Below are 25,531 nucleotides of genomic sequence, written 5' to 3'. Positions count from 1 at the left end.
CACTGTATCCGGAGAATCACTTCCTTACTGTAATTGTAGGCCCAACCAGTGTAAGTTTAATGATATATAAATGATATTGTTGCCAAATGTAAATCCGATTATCAGTGATATTAATTTGCGAAACCATAAGTTCATTCATATTTGATATGGACATAATGTAATGTAAAAGCGAATCAGATATAATTATAGTTGAATATATCATTTGGTAAACATTTACATGGAATGAATGACAAGGACAGTTTAGAATAATTTGATAAAGTTTAATTGTGAAAATTGAAACAGACATTTTATACTTTGTGTACATCAAATGGTAAAAGTGATTTACAATTCATACTTTGTAGTTTTACGGGATCCAATAAATATTGAGTATTATCTTGAGGAGCTCTGTTATCTGTCTGTCCCATGATAAAGCAACATCTACACGAGGCAGAACAAACACCACGAGGCACAGAACTATTTCAAACACAGAAGTATTTCACAATGTCACATTTTGAAAAGATAAACACCATAAGCTTATAATCTGAAAATGTTATTGCATGTACAATACAGAATTTCCAAACATTAATGAAGTTGGAAACAGAATTTTATAAACTCATCGTAACCAAGCTATATATTTCACGTTCAATATTATTGTGTATAATCTGGATTAATGTCGTAGTGATTGGCTATATAAAATATATAAATTTGGCTGGGAAATCCATCTTAAGGAACAATATTTGTTCATAAACCCTTCTTCTCCAAATCAAATAGACAACTAACCATTCAGAATCGTACACCATGATTCATTTCTCATCGCTTCAGATGGCAATATTCATATTATTAAAAACGTCCTTTATCGTGTTTTATTTAGGTAAAAACGGTAGTTCAAGATAATATACTTAATAACATATCATGCGTTGTATTCATTAAAATACAGTTGAAAGGCTAAAAAAAGGAAATGCACCGCCAACAGGATCGTCTCTTAGGTAATCTTTTTCCCATTATTCTTTCAATTTGATAGTTGACATTTCGAGATAAAACATCGTGGCGGTGTAGCAGTCTTCTACAATGGAACCAAGACATCCTGGATATCGACTGGAAAAAAAGATAGCATGTTTATTTCAAGCCGCCAGGACTTGTTTACTATTGTTCAAAATGCTTTTGATATGTTCTCTTAAAACAACTTCCGGTAATCTTATCAAAGGAAGTGCGTGCAGACATTTTTAGTTTCGTTCTTTTCAGGTTTTTGTAATTTTTGGAGAACCTTGCAATGCGGTACGTACAAAGACTTTTTGCCTTTTCTATTCCTCTAAAGTGTGCTCTTCCGTATGATGCCACACTGTCATGCTTGGGCAATCCGTACATAAAGCAAATAAAGTCCGCCATTACTGAAAATCTTAAATTTACTGAAAAAACAACTGTTTTCAGCGAAACGTGCAAATGAGGACCTCCATCATTGATAATCGCAGCTGTAACGACCATATAAAGCAGAAACTGTTCTGATAGTTAAGCGCCTAAACTGATATGAAAGGGAAGGAACAGACAAACCGCAGCACCGTCGTTCTGATGAGACACCGCGTCTACGTTTACAGACTTACCCAAGCTGACAGGGTGTATTGAGCTGAAAATCCTATATGAAGGTGAAGGAGCAGACGAACAGCAGCACTGTTGTTCGAATGATACGTTAAGCCATGTCCACGTGTGCAGCACCGTTGTTCGGATGAGACGTTGAACCGCGTCCAAGTGTACCCCATGCTGACAGGATCATCCAAACTACATAAACTGAAGGTGGAGAAACAGGTCGTTCAGATTGTATATAGAACTCGGACATCGTATAAAGAGATTTGTTAGATAACTTGAGTTCAGACTTCTTCTTTGTTTCACCTTCAGTAATTGATCAGCAAATATTGATCAGAATAAAAACAAAAATGTATGTCCAAGGCTGACTTTAGTGATGAAAGGAACTTCTTTTTGCAAGCACTGATAGGATACAGACTATCATTGAATCAAGTAAACGGAGATGTAATTTTCTCCATGATCTCGAAACTAGACTTTCTGCAGACAAACATTTAGAGGTACTTTGTCATAGAGACTGTGAATCTATAAATACATCCAAAACTCACACCAAGAGGCACTTGAATAAGACATTTGCAGTAAAACGTCTGCGTCGGTCCGGACCGACAACCTTCAACTTCAGACAACATTGCCGTTTCTGTGGACATTGATCCAAAGCATCCAGATCTGTGGAGAAGGGTTGTTCAATGCAGGACAGCAGGCCGTGCTGTGGGGAGGAAAAATTATAAGGAAACCCTTCCAGGTATCTGCAGATTCCGTAAGGACAACTGGGGACACGAAGTAGAGACACGTTTGACTGGGGCAGTGCGTGATCTGCATGCAGCCGATGGTAGATACCATATAGACTGCTATAAGAAGTTCTGTTCATCACGGTCAGTGAAGTCATCTTCAGCAGCATCTAGTAGCATTCAAGCGGAGGTGGATGTGGCTTTTGAAACGACAGTCAAATACACGGAGAGCAGAATCATTGTGAGTGTGGAATTCCATCGAATTATACGACCTACACCAGTCAAATGGCGGAGAAGGCATTAGCCGCCGAACTTTAGTCTCCAGGTTGTTAGAATAACTCGGTTCGGATCTTCTCGTGCTAAGTGGCACCGGTGTTGCTAGTCTTCTTGTGTTTCAATGTAAAGCATCAACGTTGTTGAGGCTAGTGCCGAGCAGTGATGAAGATGATGTTGAGATAGGACTGGAAAAAAATGCCAACCAGATTGTCAATGATGTAAATGAATCATTAGTTGATGAAAAGAAGTATCATGCCAGAGTCAATATGGACATTGCCCTTGACTGTGTTTCATTTCTGTCCAACTTTCCATAAAGTTGGACCACACTTTACCAGCCGCTCTCATCGGAAACATTGTTACAAATGCCATAAGCGGTAGTTTCACAACCTTCCAGATTGATCTTGACTTGTCTTACAATGGAAGGACCAAGCGCATTGGGACCACTGCGAATGAACATGGACACTTGCTCTTACAACTGCCTTTCAGGCTGTGGCACTGTCGCTCAGTGCTTCGGAATAGGAAAAAGCACAGTCGTCAAAGTTCTCAAGAATTATATAGCACTGGAGAAATTGGGTGTGCTATCTGAGGACATGGGTGACATAATTCAAGAAGTAACATCATTCATGGCTGCATGCTACGGGGTCAAAGGCTCTGTCACGTCGAACATGTCTGAGGCCCGGGGAGAGTTCTGATAAAAAAGGATGGGCAGAAAAAACGTAACAAAGGCTGCAGAGCTCAAGTCACTCCCACTTTCCCAAGAGGCGTTCAAGAAGAATATAATGCGGGCGCACATTCAAACTGCCATTTGGAAGTCTGCTTTTGATTTCGAAACTCCAGCATTTGATCCTGTCCAGTTAGGATGGGAACATGACGACCGTACCCGATGCTTGAGTCAATTAACAGTGCAACCAGACATTAGTGTTGCTCCATCGGAGGTGCTGGAAGTGATAAGGTGTGGCTGTGCTACGGATAATCCCTAATCGACAATAATGTGTGGATGCTTCAAAGCTCACCTGCCGTGCACAATGTTTTGTTTATGCCAAGGGGAAGTACACTGCCAGAATGAGCACACCCGACGTGTTGATGACAGCGACAATGTTTCTGACTGACAACGTACATCAACGCAAGTAATTGGAATGTTCTTTGACGATTCACATACACGTTAAAGTTGATTGTCCAATCTTTGCAGAAAATACAGTTGTGATCAATACTGGAATAGCCTAATCCGATACTTTACCCCTAAGAACATAGGTATGACCACAAAAATTATTTTGCTACCACATGTAATTATTGAGATATTGACAAAAACAAGATTTTCAGTAATGGTCGCCTCAATATGTCTATTCAGCATAAAGTTATTGGTGCATTCTTTACTGAAATGATTTATTCTGATTCATCACCCCTCAAAACCTGGAGATAGACACCAAAATTATTTCGATACCATTCATTGTTACTAGGAAATTGATAAAAACAAGATTTTCAGTAATGACTGCCTGCATTTGCATATTGTACGGATTGCCCAAGAATGACAGAGTGGCACCATACAGATTTTGAAAGGGCACATATCAGAGATATAGAAACAACAAAAAAAACTTGGTATCTGCCACCGGACTATGACGGAATAACAGTTACTTACGCGCATTTGTATACCCAGAGATACCCAAACGTGTTTCCAAACAAGACTGAAACTATCAAGTCTCACTTCCTCACATGTGAGGACCAGAAAGTAATGACATCTCAGGGAGACATGTTGGAAGCATTCTTGAGACTTTGTCCATTTTTTAAATTAGAGTTTCACAACTTGACAGTTTACAACTTGAGCCTCTTGAAATATTAATGTTGGTTGACTTTCCCCGATAAAATTGGAATCTCAGACGTGAAATGCTTGACATTTTGTTTTTGTTTGCTACAGTTGAAACTTGCAAACTGATAAGATTTTGACGTGTTTTCAAAGCCACTAATATTACTTTTGATAAGATTCTAACATTAGTTGGTATTATATAAAGTAATATAGGTAACAAGCAACATTTTGATGTAAATGTGAATTAGCGGAAATGTTGTTCAAGATGTTGTGTACAGAAAGATGAAATATCTCATGATTTCTATTACTTATATTACGAAATTCCGTGTTCAGTGTTTCTCCATTGACATTAATTGTCATCTGATGTAGTAAGAGGTGCTTTTATCACTTGAATATTGAACAATTCATTTTAGTTTGAAAGGGAACACGATGCCAGATTGTTTATGTCCGATGTAGCAATATTCAGTTCATGGTGATGAAAATGTAATTTGTTGCCTTGCTTTCCACGTGTTTAGTAATTCAAAATATAATGACTATTACGAAGTCGATCGATGTTGTAAACAGGATATACCGACATAAATTTCAAAACAGCCATGCATTCTTAGACTTCGGAACAATGCTCTGAATTCTGAAATCTTTTTACGTGGAATTGTTATCGCTCTCTTTTTTCCTGAAGACCTATTTGATGAGTGTTAATAAAAGACATTAAAGGTGATAATTTTCTTGCTTGGAATTGAATTCCATGCGAAAGGATAAGTCCTGTTGTTGATATATCTTACTATATTTGGGTGTCATACCACCATGTTCAAAGTATGTCTTTTTAGGGCGATGACACTATAAGTGGCCTTGTCATTTGTGGACTTTGTAACCTTGGCTGGCGTGAAGACGGAAACATCAAACGAAGAAAATAGGAGAATATTAAACAAACCTGTTTCTGGTTGAAGAAACTTCTCAATATCCTTGAGGCCCACGTTTGCTATGGGGCAATCGTCTGTCTGGCGCTGTGAATGTTTTCGTTTCGCCTGTACAATTATCACAAGTAAAAGAGCTAGGATGGCAACTCCACATCCTAGCCCGACCGAGAGTGTGGTGTGTCCGCAGCTGTTTCCAGTCCTTGATATATATCTATATATAACTGCAAATACAAACCATAAAAATATCGTCAATTATTTAATGCCCACTGAGTGTGATTCATTAATAATAATCTAATAACACTTAGCAAGGTATACTCACCAGGATTAGTACGGGTTGCAAAATCTATGAATATTCACATATTACACCAAACAAAAGAAGTCTAGCTTGATGTATGCATTTATTAGCGATGGGGCACATGGTGACTGTATCGCTAACCTGGATATTTAATAATTTGATCAAAATAATGCAACAGAAGCAGTTGTAGGCCATGAAGATGGGTCAGCAGTGGTGCTTTTGATGGTGAAGCTCACTGTACGAACTGTGGTGGGAGGAAATCAGCATATTCCAGAGATTGTTCTGCTTGGCGCAAGGAAAATGATATCCTTCGCGTCAAGTATACCAACAATATTACTTTTCCTAAGGCAAGGGATTTTGTTGAAACGCCTGTATCGGGTCCATCCTATGTCAGTCGTGCAAAGTCTGGTAATACGACCATGCAGACCAGTGATACTGCTACACAGACATGTGATGCAGGGTCACAGACTGACATGGTGTGCGACAGTCATTCCGACCCACGGCCTGCTGCATCAAAGTCTGCTTCTACACAGTCATCACTACCAGCACCATCACCATCAAAACAAAGTCAGAATCCTCAACCAGCATCAAAACCAGGTCACAACGAAGTAATGAGAGCTGTGATCCATTCAGACTCTCTTTCTGTACTAAAAAGTCTTAGCAATAGAAATATCGAAAATATTTTCATTCGTAATACATTAATACTATTTCATGACCTTGCCTTTTGCTTGGTTCCTGGGCACATGGGAATACCAGGAAATGTGGGGAAAAACAGATCGTGCCGCAATGGAAGCTTTATTGCTACCAACTATTGTTTTTAAACTTCATTTTACTGATTTTAAACCTATTATCAAACAATTTTTAACAGCTCAGTGACGGAGGATTGGAATCAATATACCGATGCTCTCCATAAATCTGTGTTGTGTAAATGTAACTACGATGTTAGTACCTTCGACGTCACATTTGTCGCCAGCATATCCATCTTCACACAGTGTCATACATTTCCCGGTGTCTTTGTCACAACTTCCACCTTTACAGTGTCCACACTTCTCTGAGCATTTGTTTCCATGGTAGCCAGGTACGCACGCTGGTGTATAAAGATCAGTGTCGTTATTGTGTTAAGACTATAGTGGTCATCAATAGGTATTACTATATCTCGAGTTCAATGGACAACAGGTGTAAGTTTATTCTTATCACAACGAAGGCACATTTTGTTTATCAGACAGCCTTTTAAGCTAATGTATACATTATTACATTGCACTCTCCATCGTATAACAGATTAAACTAAATATGATTATTGTCTTTTCATACTTTTCTGATGGGCCATACATTCATTACGCATTCATGTATGGTGAATGGCGAAGATAATCCTAAAAAAGGATGTGACGAGCCTTTCACCTTTAAACTTGTTTTATTGGATTGCATGGACCTTCTGTCTACTCGAGAAACTTTTTATTGTAACGTCTAAAGACCCTTTTTGAAACTATTTAGGTTATGATGATGGTCCATATTGTAGACTATGACTTACCTTTTAAATAAATTATGATAATAAAACCATTTCAGATGTTTAGCATTTGTCTTTTACCTTTTAGTATGACCTTTAAGAATATGATAATAACAATACCCAGAGTCCGTCTTCACACAACCTCACCCTTTTTTGTGTTAACGGTGTCTACAAAATTAAATGGAACTTCGCACTCCTTATTTGTCGTTTAACATTGAGTGGATTCATGAGAACTGGTTCGCCCGTTGGATAAATTTGTTGTGTTAGATGTCAATCGGCCGTGTGATGCACGGTCACTAGTGAATACAGTTTTTACCCTTGTGATGATGAATATATTGTTTCAAGCTCAAAATAGGTAAAAAGAAGGTTAAATGTGAAATAATTTGCGTATTAGTGCGAAGGCGATTGAAAAGTGAAACGATAACACGGCGATATGTCATGGGAAATAAAGTCTTTAACGACCTCCGCCAAGCAGTGCCATGTTCTAAATGAGAAAGAGGGGGTAACCTTTAGTATTGGTTATTATCGGCAAATTCTATTTTTATGCATGATTTATTCATTTATACGGGAAATTATTTAACTTATTTGAATAGAATTGATCGTATAGAATGACAATTTGTTGCACATATTGACTCTGGATGACCCCCAGGGGCTGATGGGCGTGGCGAAAAAAGGTCAAATTAAATGAAATTTCACAAATCTGTTTAATACCCAAAACTGATAGAACCTAATCTCATGGACGGAGTGGTCTTAAGGTAAAACTCGTCTGTCCTTGTAAACATGGTATTTTTGATTTTCTCCTCTTTATACTACACATTCAATTCCTTTGGTAATCGTTTACGCCCCTAAGCCTCTTATGTAGAGCTGCCCCAAGAAAACAGTTTCAGAAACGTCGTGAGCCAATGCTTTTCGGTTATTCACAAACCGTTCGAGTATTTTTTTATTTACGAGTTTGACCACTCTCCTGTAACTTAATTCAAGGTCTTTATTTATCTCAAACATTATCATGTTGCTAAACCGTAAAGGTGAATGTTATATATCATTACCTTCGACCAACAAGATCTACTGAAGGAAGTTTTTATGGACGGACACCTCGTCACCGCTAGTAAGCTTTTGTCAGTTAAAATAACATATCTTTATCAAATTATATAACAAGAATGTACATGTAATGTAAAATTTAACGTTAACGAGCTCATATTGCCAATGCAATGGAAACTACGTTTGTTTTTTTTAATATTGACAATCATGTAGTGTGCTAGACAGCAATGAGTGGTAACAAAATAGACATAATGCCACGTACCATAACAGATCCCAGTATCCATGGTACAAAGGCCATCAGTACAGTTAGCTGGACACTCTTCCCTACATGTGTTGCTGTAATACCCTGCAATACAACCTGGAACATAAAATAAAGTATTAACAGATATATATGTAGTACTTGCCTGTAGACGTTGAAGCCGACCTTTGCATTAGGTATGAACAATGCAGTAATATGATAAAAACGTTCAGGGTTTAATTACCGATTTCATGAGCAGTGATCAAATTTAAAAGAATGACACGTCTTTATCGTGTTATTCCGAGTAACGGATTCGAACAAAAAACTCCAGTCGTAACTTGCCTAAATATCAGTTAAATAAAAATACGTTTCATAATTCACAGTAGAACTACAGACGATTGTCAATGCTAAAGTGGAGTTAATTCAGATATCCGTGTTGAAATTTATTACCCCTCTAGTTAAGATCAGGCAAACGCACTGATAAAACTGCTTACGTGAACAATTTCCATACATGGTATCGCACGTGCTATTGCTACAGCCAATTGGACATGGCACACAGAGAGGGCTGTGGAATCCATCATTGCAGCCTGAAAATAACGTCACGTTATCCAATTGTTTAATAGATAATCGTTGTTTCTTATGAAGTTGAAGTTAACAATGTAGGCATACTACATGACATTTAAGAAAAACACGAGATTCAAAGCATCAACTGAGTTGTCCATAGTCTTAATCAAAATCATTTGTTCGATGTCCAGTCTGAATAAATAAAGTTGTTCTATATTGGCCTCACTTAGGAAATAAAGGAATCTGTTAAGTTGTTGGGGTAGTGCACCGCTTCTAGAAGTCGATATTGTTTGGTCACTTGAGAGTTTCCTCAATCACCTCCTCCTAGGTGTCAAACTTCAAGCCATTAACATCCCTAACGAGTCCTAGAAAGACCTAGAAGTCCCAAAACCAAAAAGTCACAAACGGGTACCAAAAGATACCAACAGATGAAATTAGAGAAAGGTCAATGGCGAACTTCAAGAAATAGCCCTTACAACTGTTAAAATCCAAGAGGATCGCTTATCATCAACCATTTTAATTTTCCGATCGTTACCAAGAATGCAAAAGGATAAAAGGAACATCATTATGTATTTTGAGAATGATCAATTATTAAAGAATTTTCAATAGATAGCGACAACAATAATTGTTGAAGGACTGAAACGGATGGAAAGAAAAACGGACAATGTACAAAGTGCGATGATAAAAGTGAACAAGACTACTGATATGAAAATGATGAATTTAATTTTGAAATACTGAAAACAATTCAGTTGCATCATGAATGAGTTTGATACTCGTGAAAGCATGTGGTCTATCGGCGTAATTGGGGGAAAGAACATGTTGCAGAAATAGTGTCATCGTTTAATGAGAAACTCTCTTGAAATAACATACTGTACAACGGTTTTCCCCACGAATTTCGTCGTTTGGTGTCGTAACCGGGATTTTAAAAGCATAAGATAAAATTGTGTGAAGTTGCCCCTTCTCCATAAATAAAAATTACCACATTGATATTAGACATTTGGCCACTGGTGAATAAAACCGTCTATACGGTATGTATAATAAAATTGAAATTCTGTTAATGTTGTTGTTTTCGTTGGTACAAACATATATCGCCAACAGTTTATACCATCATTTCAATACAATCATAATCCAAACTCAAATGCAATAAAACAAAGGTTGGGTCCAGTCGCAAACGGATCTCATTAATCGAACGACTTCATTGCTAACAATTTTATCAATTTATTAACTGATCTTTAGAAAATGATCTAATAATGACTTACTATAACACATTCCGGTATCCATATCACATAGACCATTCGAACAACTGGCGGGACATTCCTCATTACAGGTGTTACCATGAAACCCCGCAACACACTCTAAAACAAAAGAATATGGAATTACCCTTTTATTATCTGGTAAATACGTGCTCTGACACAATATACTGTTTGGATATCAGTGTAAAATGTAACAAAACGTATTTGTGGTAGTTTCAGCCATTGCACTAGTGATAAAACATATCTGAGCAGAATCCTCGTTTTGGGCCACTACACAATCCCTTGTTTTACCTAAGATTTAGAGTTTTATCATAAACAAAGGCCCTTCGACTTTCAACAAATTCTCTAGAAAAAACCTACCTGAACAACTTCAAGACGATACGTCCTATGCGCCATTGTTACGACCAATCGGGCATTGCATACACAAAATAAATTTATCAGTTACATATAAAAACGGTTATGGATTTGTAAAGTATTAATAAAATACAGAAGAATTATACAAAACCTGATAAGTCCTCGATGTTGGATGTGAACCTAATTTAGTAAGGAAAGACTTAAGAATCCTTCATGTTATTCCGACATTCATGCTAAACTGTTTTTTTCCACACTCAGCCTTAATTCAAACAATCCGACGACCATCTGCCATGTTGCTATACCGTCCTTGTAAGATCTAAATTACGATTACTTCAATATTTCCTGAATTGGTTTTTTTTTCATTTCAAAGCAAGTATCTATACTGGAATGATGTTCTGCAGAATCAACTTCGATATTCGACCATCATTCGTCCACAGTTAACTATGTTCATAACACGATTTCTTTAAAAAAAATATATGGTAGAGAAGCATAATAATTTGCTGGAAGGTTCCTTTGATAAAACCTGACAAAGTTTCTTAAAAGAAATGACCGTGACTTCAACACAATCAAGTGTCGGCGCTAGTCTCTAGCAAGGATACCATAGTCACTTTAACTGTAAACACTATGTTACCTGTATAATTGTTCCGATCAATTTGCCAAGGTGATATTAAAAATCGGTTTGAGAAAATATCGACGAGTCATTCCAACGAATAACTGTTTCTGGCATACGCCTCGAGATAGTCTCCGTAACTGCACACGTGTTTATTTCAGGTCGGAATCAACTACCAAAAATCAAAGACGTCACATATACAGTACACACAACATTCAGGGAAACCAAATCCCAAAATTTTAATTTACTACCGAGGTAAACGCGAATCAACAAAATCAACACAGTTCAATTTCACTATTATAGTTAACCAAAGAACATGCAAAGACACTGACTAAACATTTAGGTGTGAAAGATCAAATCAAATCCATTAATTCATATTGATTTATCTTCGAACACAGTTCATGTAATAATCGTACAGTTTAACACTTGAATGTCCAAAATTTATCTGGTACTTCCAGTCAATAACACAAATAAATCGCTTAACGCTTAACACAAATTTAAACCAGTTACTAGGTTACATAATATTCAAGTCTCCAGGGATTAAAGCTAACCCGACCACTTCTGGTGGACACGACATTGGATTTGTCGGAATTGGTTAATGGACTGTCCGGTGGTTTGGTCCGTGGGGTGTTCACCGGATCACGGGATACCACCGGCGAATTTGTAAGTATGACGTCATGATCCGCCGGATCGTCAAAAGTGGATATTTTAGGTATTATCGGAACACATGTAATGATTTTCGTAAACATCAAGAATTCAGCAGGGCTTACTGCTGCAGCTTCGATCGGTGTTGACCGACAATCCATCAAAACATTGAATACATCGTCCTGCTTCAGAATTCGTTTCGCGAATTTGACTCCGCTCTCTACAGCCCCGTTCGATTGCGGATAATGCGGACTAGATAACGTTTGCTTGAATTGATATTTTTCCACAAATACCATGGACTCTTCACAGACAAATTGAGTCCCGTTGTCGGATACTGTTTCTTCCGGATTTCCCCATCGGCAAAACATGTTTCTGAGTTTACCGATGACAAAAGCACTAGTCGTCGTTTCATGGTAAGCAAGTTCAATGAAACGTGATTAGTAGTCTGTGACAACGAGATACTGTTTCCCTAGCGATATACACAAGTCCATTCCCAACTTTTGCCACGGCCGGAGAGGCAAAGGTGTGAACTTCATCGGTTCCCGGTGCTGTGACGGCTTGTTCACTTGACAAAATTTACACGTATCAATCTTGTGTTGAATGTCCTTGACTATTCCGGGCCACCATACAGTCGAAGAGGCTTTGAGTCATGAAGACTTTCAAGGATTTCTTCCCGAATATCCTCCGGAATAACGATTATATCTCTGTATAGTAACAAGCCATGCGATACGGACAGTTCATAGCGTGCAACAAAGTGGTCACGAAGCTCTGTACGAACATCACTGATGTGTGTCGGCCATCCATACCGGGTATTGTTCATAGCTTCCTGTAGTGTTCCATCATTAGCAGTAGCTTTGTTGATCTGTTGTAATCGTTTGTCGGCAATGGGACGTGACATTTCAAGAGTCGACATAACTCTCGATCTTGTCCTGGAAATCGCTACGCACTTCGTCAATCGGACATCGAGATAATACCTGACACATGTTCAGTTTTCAGATTGTAACCTCTGAGGCGCATAAGCATACGTTGTCAACGAATCGGAACTTTGTCTAAGTCCTGAGTGTTCATAAGCGGTACAAGCGGCCTGTGATCCGTAAGTAAGCGAAATGAACCTTGGCCAATGAGATAACGAGAAAACTTCTCACATGCCCATAGTGAGGCGAGACACTTTTTCTCGATCTGGACATACTTCATCTCGGTGTTGATAAGTTTTCGCGAACAGAAGGCTATCGGTTTCAACATATCGTCTTCCTGTTGAAATAATGCGGCTCCGTAGCTACTGGCATCAGCACTGACGACAAGTGGCTGATTTTCGTCATAGAATGTGAGTACTGGGTTATTAGTTAGTACAGATTTAACCTTTTTGAAAGCCCCTTGCTGTGACGATTCCCATGTCCATTCTTTCTCAGACTTCAGTAGTCAGTCATCGGACCGATTACGGACGCACGTTTTGGCACGAATCTACCCAGATAGTTAATCATACCAACCAATCGGCGTAGCTCGGCAATGTAAGTTGGTGCAGGCATTTCATTGATTGCGCGAACTGGATCCTCCGTCGAACTAATGCCTTCTGCACTAACCTTATGCCCGAAATCTTCCGCCTCGCTCCTCCGAAACTCGCATTTGTCACGGTTCAACCTCAACCCGGAATCCTGAATCCTACGAAGAACATCTTTGAGACGATTGTCATGTATCTCGCGATTGGCTCCGGATATCAACACATAGTCGATAATGACATCCGTAACGTCCAATCCGGTAATCAACTCGGTCATTTTCCGTTGAAAAATCTCATTTGCACTGGTGATACCAAAGGGTACCCGCGTAAAGCAGTATCGGCCCATCGGAGTAATAAATGTTGTTACCTCACAACTGTCTGAATGTAATGAAATCTGATAGAACCCGCTTGAAGCGTCAAGCTTGGAGAATGCAGTCGCTCTAGCCAATTTTGGTGCGATATCATCTAAGTTGGACAACATGGAGTGTTCGCGTTTTACGGCCCCATTTAGCTTTTTCATATCAACGCAAACACGCACGTTTCCATCTTTCTTTAGTACTGGGACCACCAGTCAGTAGGGCGTTGGATTTTCTCGATAATTCCTCGGCAACTTTCGACATAAGCGGAAATGGGACTCGGCGGGCAGTAGTAAGGCAATATGGAGTAGCATCATTGCGCAGTGTAATCTTCACAGACTCACAAAAGCCCAAAACTCCCAAACACATTCGTTTGAATACTGTCCAGTTTCTGAATCAAACCTAGGGTATGTGCCGCAATACGACCCACTAGGTTGCTCCTACCTTCAATAACATGAACCGGAAATGAGTACCGTTTACCTTTGTGCACGGTTTCACCCATGAAATGTCCTTTGCACTTATATTTGCTATCTGTGCCTGGTCCATAAAGAGAAGATTTCAGTGGTTCCAACTTGGATGGGTGTTTCAATGAATCATACACATCATCGTTCATAAAAGAAGTGTCTGCTCCAGAATCAATCTAAAAATTGACAATTTTACCACACAGTTTAAGAATTATTCTCCATCGTCGTCATTACATGCGACTCTTCCGAGGAAAAATTTATTATCCGGGTCAGTTTCATTTACTTCCTGGACATCGGCGCGAGTGCTAGTACAACATACCGCGAAATAGTTGTAACCTAGGCAACGCCAACATTGCTTCCCTTTTGCATAGCAACGGTCCTGCTGATGACGTTGATTGCATTTATTACATTTCGAATTTTGCTAATTGTTATATCTACCTGGTTTATGGGGTTCATAATTACCACCACTACGGTAACTACTCCTACCACGGCCTTGACCGCGACCTCGACCTTTGTTGACACGCTGACCAGTTTGACCTTGATGGACACTCTCGACATGTTTTGTTGACACACCCTGATCTTTCATCTGTTGTTTTACTTGCTCAGACTGTCTAGCTCTCAATAGCTTGCTCCAGGGTAAGATCAGATATCGGTTGAAATTTCTCTGACAGTCCCGTATCCAGAATTCCAATGACAACACGATCTCTAATGTGCTCATTCTTGTCAGTAAAATTACAATGTTCCGCTATTTCACACAAACGTCACACTAGAGTTTCTACTGATTCACCTGGATTCTGTACTTGCTGATGAAATTTCGCTCGTTCATGAATAATGTTTCTCTTGGGCACAACAAATTCGTCTAATTTCTCTAACACTTTGTCGTGTTTTTCTTTGTCACTTGCCTCTTGAAACTGCAGTGATTTAGATACATGCTCGGCTTCCTTCCCATCAGCATAAGTAAGGGCGATAATCTGAACTGCATCGTCGTCCTTTTTCAGTTTCGGCGCCATTCTAAATCTTTTGAACCGTTCCATCCAACCCTGCCACTCGGACAGATTGTTGAAGTTTAAGCTCTCCGGGGTTTAAACCGAGATATACCTGTTTTGCCTGAACGTCCTTTTTACCTTCCTCTGGCGATAGGTGCGACTAATCTGACATCATGTTTCTTTCAAATGACTCCAGTCAGTCTCTGTAACTTCACACGTGTTTATTTCAGGACGGAATCAACTACCCAAAAATCAATCATGTACGGACTAAGGAGAAATACATATGAGATATGTCGGTAATTTTATTGCTAATTTTTCGATCAATCCCAAAACGTAAAATAAGGAACTAGGGACAAAGTTGATTTTACACATAAATTTGATAACGATCCATCCTGTACTTCTCCAGAAAGGGAATAAACAGAAACGTACTGTCAAAATTCAATATAGTAGCCCGTTGGCCATTTGTTTTTCAAAAACACCAAGAAAATAGCAACATGTCAACGTAATCATAATCATAACTCAATATCAAAAGATAGGCCAATGACAAATAAACCAAAATATTTACACTGAAAAAAATACAAGAGAATAAGACCAGGTGTTCCTGAAAAATAAGCGTCTTCTGCTTCATTGACGACACCCGCAATGTAAACTTTTGTCAATCCAGGTAAGTAATGTCAAGTTCTCAAGTTTTCAAAAAATAACAGGCAAACTAACGAGCATCAAACACGCCAAGACAATTTTAACAAGGGAAACGAGGGAACCTACGTATGAAAGAAGAGAATGTTCCAGCTTATAATGCCTCAGCTGAGCTGATACATCTGATAATAACAAACTATTACTGTAAAAAAAATAACTGGCACCTTTTGTCCAACATGCTAATCCTGCATCTGAAATTTGATATTGATTCATATAGTATTCATCGACGATAGCTCTAAGAAATTGTAAATGTCACAATCCAAGATGGCCGACTGTCGGCAAAAATGTTTTTCCCATCACGTACCAGGGGAACATACAAATGAAATATATGATCCTTCTCTAGAAATAGTAGAAACAAAACCAGGATAAGAACGAAAGCATGAAGAGCAAATTCATCAGCCGCCGTCAATATTACACGAGTTATAATCAACTTACCGTAACATTGCTGTGTAGAGTAATTACATTTGCAAGTAATAAGATGTACTTACGAAAGCATCTTCCAATGATTTTATCACAGGTAGTGTCGAGACAGTTCGATGAACAACTGTATTCGCAGGTAGAACCGTACTTTCCAGAAATGCAATCTGAAATTGATATGATATAAATAATCAGTAGTTCAAGCATGATAACTGAAATTCGATAGTAAGTAGACCAGCACAAAAGCTTTATATATTTTGAACATTGTATTGGTAGTTACTAATTTTGTATATCATTTTTAACATGTTGAATTGAAATATATACGTTGGTATGACCAAATAGCTAAATGATATTGCACATTGTATTGTAGTTAATAACCGTAGCAGTAGCCGGTGGTCTTATCACAATCGTTGTTAAGGCAGGACGTTGAGCAGTCGTCTTCACATTTGTCACCATATTTTCCATGAACGCAACCATCTGTAAATACCCATGAAATCTATATGGTAATATTTATCACCAACAATAAGTGGAATATGTCAAGTTCGATGTTGGAGTATAATTGTTTTAAAACATTTTGTGGTAAAAATATCCAATATTTGAACTTTCAACCCGGAGACAATGAAGTTGACAAACGCCTTCTTGATCAAGTTTGAATAAAATATCTTTAAAATATATGTTAAGCGGTAAAAAAAATACCACTACTTTGACTTTGACCTTTGACCAAGCACTTTTCATATCATTTTGTTCAACTTTGCTTGATGATGTCTTAACATATTGACCAAAAAATATATATAATCGAACATATACATATTCCGACTTCTTTTCCAACTTGACCTTAGAATGGCTTAAGCCCTTATTGCATATCTACACATCATACTGCATCATGTTATCGGTTAGAAAGTGTGACCTACTATATTCTGAGATAATCTCTCGAAACGAAAGTGCTGACGGACAGGCGGACGTAAGGACAGACCGAAAGACATCGTTATTACTTTCGGGCACTTTCCATACGGGGCCCAAAGTAAAAACTTATTAATATATATGTTATTTCATTCTTATTTTATTTAACGTTAATAAGATAAATCCCACTGATTTGTCTTGAATACAAATTCGTTCAAACACAACAAAGCATTCATGCAATTAACATACATAGACAAACTCCACTAGTAGGGTCACAGGTTCCGTGAAAGCAGCCCATGGAGCAAGTCTGACTACAATCACCCCTTCCATACTTTCCTGCTATACATCCTGTTAAACGTAGTAAACCGAACGAAAATACATGACAAATCCCATTATAGGCAAGTAGTTGTTTTACATATATACCTACTAAACTACCATCGCAACTGAAGAGGATATAAACTCACATATGTTTTTAACTTTCGATTTTTGATCGCTCCAAAACTAAAGTAATTTACACTTATATAGTTTGAATGTGAATAATCCACATGATAAAAACTTCGAAGAAATTTGGTTCATTTAAAATCTGTCAGTTTGAAATGGAAAACGCCATATTTTGTTTTGATTAAAATGCAGCATTTAATGTCTCGCCAGAACAATATAGATAGTCTGGAAGTTGAACAGCAAATACCAACTTACAACTTGTTGGACAAATAATGCATAACAAACTAAACTTTAGAAAACTTAGAATACTAAGATAGAATATTTTTTACTACTCATGACTACTAATTTTTTATTAATCTGCATAAATAGGTGTGTATATATATAGTGTGTGTGTGTGTGATATGTAAGATACATTTAAACATGTTATGATATGCATCTCCCCAGTGTCGTACTTTTCTTATTTGGAACTTAAAATCTAGAACAATCATATTGCTTGTTTGTTTGCTTGGTTGACGTCTAATGGCTGTTGATTGGTAATTGATTATTCGGTCAATCTGCACTGCTTTTCATAACTGTCAAACTCTGATTTCGCTATCACTTGATTGGTTCAACGTAGGTTGTAACTAAATATATAAGAGTATCTTTAAACATTGAATGCCGCACAAAACAAAGACCCACGAGGATAAAATCTGAACAAACTAACGATTTACGACCTTTACAAAGAGAGTAAGACGGGGTGTTTTGGAAAGTTCTGCTTGATCAACCACACACGAAATTCGATTGTTCAATTGATCGACATGTGAGTGATATCATTTTCTCAGATAAGAACAAAATTAACAACGAAATTGTTAACAAAAATACAACATAATCTGCAGTTAACAAAATTTGTAAACCGAAAATTCAAAATTATGACTAGGTGTTCCGGAAGCATACGCGTCTTCTGCTTCATCGACGACATATGGCCTGTAAAGCTTTGTCAAACCACTTCACGTCAAGTTCCCAAACGAGAACAAGGCAGACGAGCATTCCTCGAGACACTGAGTTTGAAAGTTGCTAACTTTTGCATTAAAATTATAATATTCAGTGATGTTGGGAACAAACCCTTTAATATTGAATCAACTACGACATGCAAATACCATCAGTTGGGGATGCAGGGATTTCGTTTTCACCTTCACATTATACATTAAAATGCTTGCCGGAATTTCTTTTACAACTCACCAAACACTTGAACCTCACAAATTTCTAGAAATGCCTTGTCAGAATACCAGTTATGCCGTTTTGGAGTTTCCCTATGATTATAAATGGTTACGTAGCGTGTCGTGTATGTTCCCGTGTGTGTAGCTGGTGTCTGCACCTCATCCGCCGTCCTGCTGGTTTCACTGTATACTAGAATCCCGTGTCCCATCAAGTTAGCATGCTCTGAAGAGTTGGTGACATAAATTTGATACCCAGCTACACGTTCTGGAAACTTTGCTGATAAACAATATCAAAATCATGATTAAGAACTGTAATAAAAAATGTCAATAAACATAAGAAATGACTTCCTGAGCAGAGCACCTGTTTTTCATTGTTGCGTTTTTGTTGTTGTTTTTTGTTTTTTTGTTTTCCTCAAAAATTGACTTTCTGAGCAAAGCATTTCTGGGATTTTTCTGTTTTTTTTTTTCAGGTTTAACATTTTCGCAACAGCCAAATTCATTTGTGGATGGGAGTAAAGAGAACACTAGTAATGGAGAGCACAGTTCTCTGCCGTGTCTCCAAAGATTCAAAGACACTGAAGAAAGCCTCTTTGCTTGGAGGGGTTCAACTTTAAGTCGCTTCCTATGATCGTACGATTGGAAGATCAGCGGAAATCGGAGAAAACACTCTCAGTAAGCCACATGAAATGCGACATACAAGGAGGTACGTTACGGTTAATGTTTCCCGCCAAATGTATATCGGTTCATAAACTTAATTTGACGTTTTGCTTATATCATACACAGATCGTCTTCAGAGTATAACATATAATTACTATTTCGCAGTGAATCGTATTTGTTAGGTACATCCAGTCAACACTGGGTAATTTTTCAATGCTACAACCAAATATTTAGAACATTCTTGTCTACATAATATTGCTAGACCGTTCAAAATGCATACCGAACCATGATAATTTTCATGACTGATTAAGCTGTGTGGGTGTATTGACGTGTTGTCATCTGTCATTTAGTTTGTTTAATAGAGTATTTTTCGCATCATGATTTACACCTTAACTTACTCCTAAAGTATATTCTGATAGCCTTGACGATGCTTAGCTGCCCCAAGTCGACGCGCCACCAAGCCGTTATCTGGTTAGCACTTGTATGTGAACAACAACCATTGCCAAAGTGTGTATCCAAACATCCGTCCACAGCCTTTCCTGCCCAATAACTTTGATAAGCATCCTTTTGAATGGCCACTTTCCTTAACGCAATGTTTTCTGAAAATAGGTAGAAGTTCAGCCAAATTTATCTGCAAAACACTGCGTGCGACATGCATACGCCATCACTGTTATGGAAGATTCTAAAATATTTCAATGAAGATAGCTATGTTTGGTCAGATGGGGACATTGTGTTGTTTATGTGTGTCTTTCCAGCATTGTATCCTACTACAGTTATAAGAAGGCTTATAAAGTGTATGCTTTGTGTGATGGGGACATCAAGATACACTAGATATTGAAGATATGAGGAGAAGTTTTATATAATAATAATAAACTTTATTTATTGAGGATATAAAACAAGCCAAATGCTAATCTTCCACATGGTCCTCTGGTTAGTAAAATAATGTTTGTTAAAATCTACAAAGTTACATACATGAATCAAGTTTAAACTACAAACTTCATATTAACCAACAATAGGATTTAAACCCAAAAAAATCAGACATTAATTAAAATTATCACAGAATGCACAATTACTCATGCAAAAACATTTTGATCAATTAAATGGCTGTTGCCTAATATACATACATGCTAATATAGCAAACAGATAAAAATTGACATAGTTATACGCTAATATAGTATAATCTAAAATTTAGGTCAATATGGTGGTAAAAAAGTTGAATAAGAATGCCAAATATATCACTAAGATATCTAAGACATAGATATAAGATGTTGAATAAGTTTTCCTTCAAAAGTGGAAAAACAGTGGACATTCTTAATATCGTTGGTTAAAATATTCTATTTTTTAATGCTGTCAATAAGAAATTGTTTAGAATAAAACACAGTTCTATGTTTTGGCACTTGGAAATTGTTTTCAGAAGCATATCTAGTATTCCTGTTGTGACAATTCCTCACTAGTGATACATTGTTTGACAAATATTCTGGAACAGTCTGGTGATAACATTTAAATAACATACACAGCCTTCTAAATTTGTAATACATATTAATTAGCATCCATCTAAGTTGCTGAAACATTACACTGGAGGGTGTGTCAAAAGGTACATTTAAGATAATACGGGCTGCCTGCTTCTGAGCTTTGAGTTTTCCCATTAAATTTTTGTTGCAACCTGACCACACAGTACCACAATATAAAAGTGTGGGAAAACACAAGAATTAAAAAACCTAAGTTAAACTTCAGTAGGTAGATATGGACTAATGCGTCGTAATAAACCAAGTCCTTGTCTAATCCTAGATACAACAGATGTAATATGACTTGACCACGTAAGCCCATCACCAATGTTTACACCAAGTAGTTTATCATTACAAACCTAAAGGTTCATCACACATAAAAAGTTTAAGATTTAAATTGTTTCTCCTTGGTTTTTGCTTTGATGAGATACACATACATTTGTTGTTTTTTTTTTATTTTTATTTTTATATAGGCTTTGCCTGATGGGAACATAAAGATATACTATATTTGTTGCATAACGCCAGCATTACGCCCGTTGTTCGCCACCAACGCCAGTATGTAGTATGTCTGTAGTTGTTTCGTGTCATTCCTATTCTAGCATGTAATTACATTCTACATATAAAACGATTATTGTTGTTAATTTTTGTGAATAAGCTACGACAAAGAACGCCAGCTTGGCAGGCAGACGCCTTGAGTATTAAAGAGATAAGGAAGACTATATGTCCATTGTATATAAGGGTAGTACTTTACTTTGCAATGTATATGTTAAAAGTGCATACTTCATGTGTAATTTATGATATCCTTGACATCGTAAGCACGTCTTACTTACAAGTGCCTGTGCACGTTCTGGGCACTAATATCGTCCATAGGTTAAGTACCTCCCATATACTGAACGTACGCGATATTTCTGTACTCAAAGGCTTCGGAGCTATTCGTCTAATAATGAAGGGTCGTTTGTAGAGGATAAAAAACATGATACTTAGACCACATCAATGTTCGGATAAATTTGTCATATTTCATGTGTGTCTACTTGTATAACGTGTTTGTTTATTAGGTATTTTATTTTGTTTTCTACCGATGTTTAGTTGAGAATAACGTGTTTTCGTCTACAAGAGGATCTTGTATGAGTGTCCATTTACACATTTTTCAACGAATGCAATCATTTTTTATGAAGCAGTCATTCAGACACCTTTAATTATAGGACCTATTTAATCAATTAAATATGACATGGACATAGATGTAACGTTTTCTTTATCTAATAATCTATATCTATCCATACAATACATAACTTCGTTCATAGAGGTGAATGTTAGTTTCGTTTCGAGGGGTAGTGATATTGGAGATTTTCTGAATAAAAAGTGAGGATGTAGGAAAATCGTTTAGATGTTCATAGGTATAAGGAATCTGATATAAAGGAAGGAGGGATCTGGGAGGTTTGTTTATAGAGTTGGGATGTGAGGGGTTTGTGTGGAGATTAATGTATGTATGGATGTATGTGTAAGAGACATATACCCGTGTTAATGGGTTTGTTTACAAGGGCATGTGATTTGCTTACAGACCATGAGGGACATGACAGTTTTGTTATGCGATAGGAGACAGGAAGAGACACCAGGACAGGATAGATTAGAGGGTAGGAGATGTGAAAGATTCGTGAAAGAGACAATGGAATATATGAGTAGTTTTTTGAGCGTTACGTGTGATAGATTCTTTCAATAGTTTCATACAGAGAAAACTTTGGGTAGACGAAAACGGATTTAAATTTCCACAATCAAAAACATTTTGTATGCATTTTTGACAAATGTGGAAACAACACGACGATCCAAATCTATCTCTCTGTGGTGTACCCATTCCGGTTGTTGAGCAAACCAAATTCTTATATGTAATATTCGACAGAAAATTATCGTTCCTTACATATATGAAATACCTCCAAGCCAAATGCCTTAAGGAACTGAATATTCTAAAGGTAGTGTCCCACACTGGTTGGGGAGCTGATAGAAAAAAAATGCTAACACTTTATAGAGCTCTTATTAGATCAAAATTAGACTACGGTTCGATTGTGTATGGATCTGTTAGAACTTCATATCTCAAATTATTAGACACTGTCCATCACCAAGGTCTGAGGGTCGCTCTCGGAGCTTTTAAGACCACGCCTACAGCAAGCCTCTATGTAGAGGCTAACAAACCATCACTATATAGCCGTCGAAATAAATTGGCTTTGCAATACACCATTCACCTAAAGTTAAATCTTTCAAATCTTGCTTTTCCATTTGTATTTGATCCAAAATATAAAAACACCATTCCATAATTCTGTGTTCGGATTTCCGCTATTTTACAAAACACAAATATTGATATTGACCAAATTCAGTCATTTGGAACGATAGAAATTCCACCCTGGCTCTTGAATTCACCTGAAGTTGACTTTTCATTCCATGCTATGGTTTAAATCGGACAGTTGCACCTTTCGGTCATTCTTCTCGAACTTGCACTTAAACTATAAAACAGTTCTACATTTATATACTGATTGTTCAAAAGATAAAGTTGCTGCGGCCATGGTTACACCAGATGGAACCTACAGATGCCGGCTACCTCACAACGCCGCAATATTCTTGGTGGAAGCGCGAGATATCTACTTCGCCCTTAAAAATATTCGAACAAACAAAGTAATGAGAATTGTTATCCATTCAAACTCAAAGTCTTAGCGATAGAAATATCATATACATTAATACTACATCATGAACTTGCCTTTAACATTCATATTGCTTTTTGCTGGGTTCCTGGGCACATGAGAATACCAGGCAATGTCAAACGAGATCGTGCCGCAAAGGAAGATTTATCGCTACCACCTGTTGTTTTTAAACTTCATTTTACCGATTTTAAAACATTTATTAAACAAATTTTAAAAGCGCAGTGGCAGGAGGAATGGAGTACATATACCAATAACAAATTGCACTCTTTTGAACTTCTTATCGATGAATGGTCTCCAGGCTGTAGAGACAACCACCGAGACGAAGTTGTCATTGCCCGCCTTCGGATGGGTCACACATACCTTACGCATTCATATATGTTGAAAGGCGAAGATAATCCTTGGTGCATAGGATGTGATGGGACATTCACTGTTAGACATTTTTATTGGACTGATCTTCTTTCTACCAGTATCGTAACTTTACAAGTCTAAAGACCCTTTTTGAAACTGCCGAGAATTTTTTTTCTGAAAAATGGTGGTCTATACAATTTGACCATGACTTCACATACAAATTTTTTGTGATAATATTATCATTTAAGATTTTTAGCATTTGTCTTTGCCTTTTAGTATGTTTGATGTTTTTTTTTTTTTTTTTTTTCGATCGCTGTGTATTTTACCAGTTGATGACCCTAATGACCTTTTATGTATTGACCGGCCATTAAGAATAAATGAACATAATTGCATTGGACACAATGAGGGGTATGACAGTTTAATTTAGAGGGCGAGAGGTATGAGTTACTCGAAAGGAGATATAACAAATGTTGGATCAGAGTGAGAGGAACGAGAGTTTCGTTAAGTGATCAAGAGGGATATGAGAGTTTTGTTGATTGAGTGACAGGTATGAGTAATTCGATACGAATCAATTATGTATGTTAGATTCCTTTCAGAAACAGGAAAGGAAGAGCAATTTTATAAAAGTGAGAGGAATGAGATTCGTTAAGAGAACACGAGACATGGGAAAGGGAGGAATCAGAGGACTTTTTGTTAGAGATTGATAGGTAAGAGGTATTCAGCAAGCATATCTAGCTTTATTACATTTTCAGTGTAAATTGTTTAAGTCGTATTGTACTACTAATTCAAACTTGGCATGCAGCCGTTATGCACATTTCAATTTTGCAGTAAATGTACATTTGGTTCGAGGTACCGTTTTTTAATCAGATGAGTCTTTAATCAAAACGAAAACCGAAAAGATAACTGATTTATGCCTTGATCAAATTTTAGAATAATTCAAATCATCGTCCTTTTTTTAAGTTAAGTGTATTTGAAATAAGGGCGTATAATTATGAATTATAAAATGAAAATCCAAAGCTTATTCTTTACCGATAGCCTGAAATTTTGAGAAAGACATTACCTGTGATATTTACTGAAATGTAAAAAGCCTTAAATAAATAAATAGGTAAATAACGCATAACAATAATTAAGATAAAACGAATCAAAACAATTAAGGCAGTGTCATTCCTTGTAGGGATATGCATAACATTTCTTATACTAACCTTCTGATAGGGCAACATATAGGATGCTGTAAATGACTATGACAATTCTTCTAGTCCGTAACTCCTTACTTGTCGCCATGCTATCGACCAACAATTAGGGAATACTTGATCTCATCCCCAAGTATCACTCCACGTCACCACCTGTATGTACATAATGTTAATGACAAAAAGCCTAGGCTTGACACAGGATGAATGAAAGCATTGAGTGACGTATGCTCCTTCTGGTGTCCGTGTTGTTGGCCTCGTCTCCAGCAAAGTACATCTTATAAGGATATATAATTGCGTTTAACATATACGAGTTGTGTCAACAACATAAAAAACAGATTACTTGCAAACTTTTCTTTGTTGATATGGTACTTTTGTCGATCTTACAAATGTAATCACACTTTTCTTAAATTAAATGCTTG

General features: G+C 37.3%; 2 protein-coding genes across 2 annotated transcripts; both read right to left on the bottom strand.

Moving 5' to 3' along the window:
* Window positions 1-982: 982 nt before the first annotated feature.
* On the bottom strand, window positions 983-8,883 carry LOC132547132 (scavenger receptor class F member 1-like). Its single transcript, XM_060210887.1, has 5 exons — window positions 8,843-8,883; window positions 8,373-8,468; window positions 6,518-6,655; window positions 5,288-5,494; window positions 983-1,074 (listed from the first exon to the last, which is right to left on the bottom strand). The coding sequence occupies exons 1-5, from the start codon at window positions 8,859-8,861 to the stop codon at window positions 1,043-1,045; spliced, it is 492 nt and encodes a 163-aa protein (XP_060066870.1). The 5' UTR covers window positions 8,862-8,883; the 3' UTR covers window positions 983-1,042.
* On the bottom strand, window positions 8,871-25,203 carry LOC132547115 (platelet endothelial aggregation receptor 1-like; the record flags this gene model as incomplete). Its single annotated transcript, XM_060210870.1, has 8 exons — window positions 25,125-25,203; window positions 19,781-19,981; window positions 18,748-19,002; window positions 17,338-17,436; window positions 16,567-16,665; window positions 16,260-16,355; window positions 10,172-10,267; window positions 8,871-8,935 (listed from the first exon to the last, which is right to left on the bottom strand). Coding segments are annotated over exons 1-8 (990 nt in total), but the record flags the coding sequence as incomplete, so codon positions are not given.
* Window positions 25,204-25,531: the final 328 nt, after the last annotated feature.

The sequence above is a fragment of the Ylistrum balloti genome, unplaced genomic scaffold (assembly GCF_031769215.1).
Source record: "Ylistrum balloti isolate Yb309-2 unplaced genomic scaffold, AGI_CSIRO_Ybal_v1 Utg369934, whole genome shotgun sequence".
Taxonomy (NCBI): Eukaryota; Metazoa; Mollusca; class Bivalvia; order Pectinida; family Pectinidae; genus Ylistrum; species Ylistrum balloti.
Note: the sequence above shows the minus strand (reverse complement) of the source record. Positions and strands in the feature narration are given on the sequence as shown.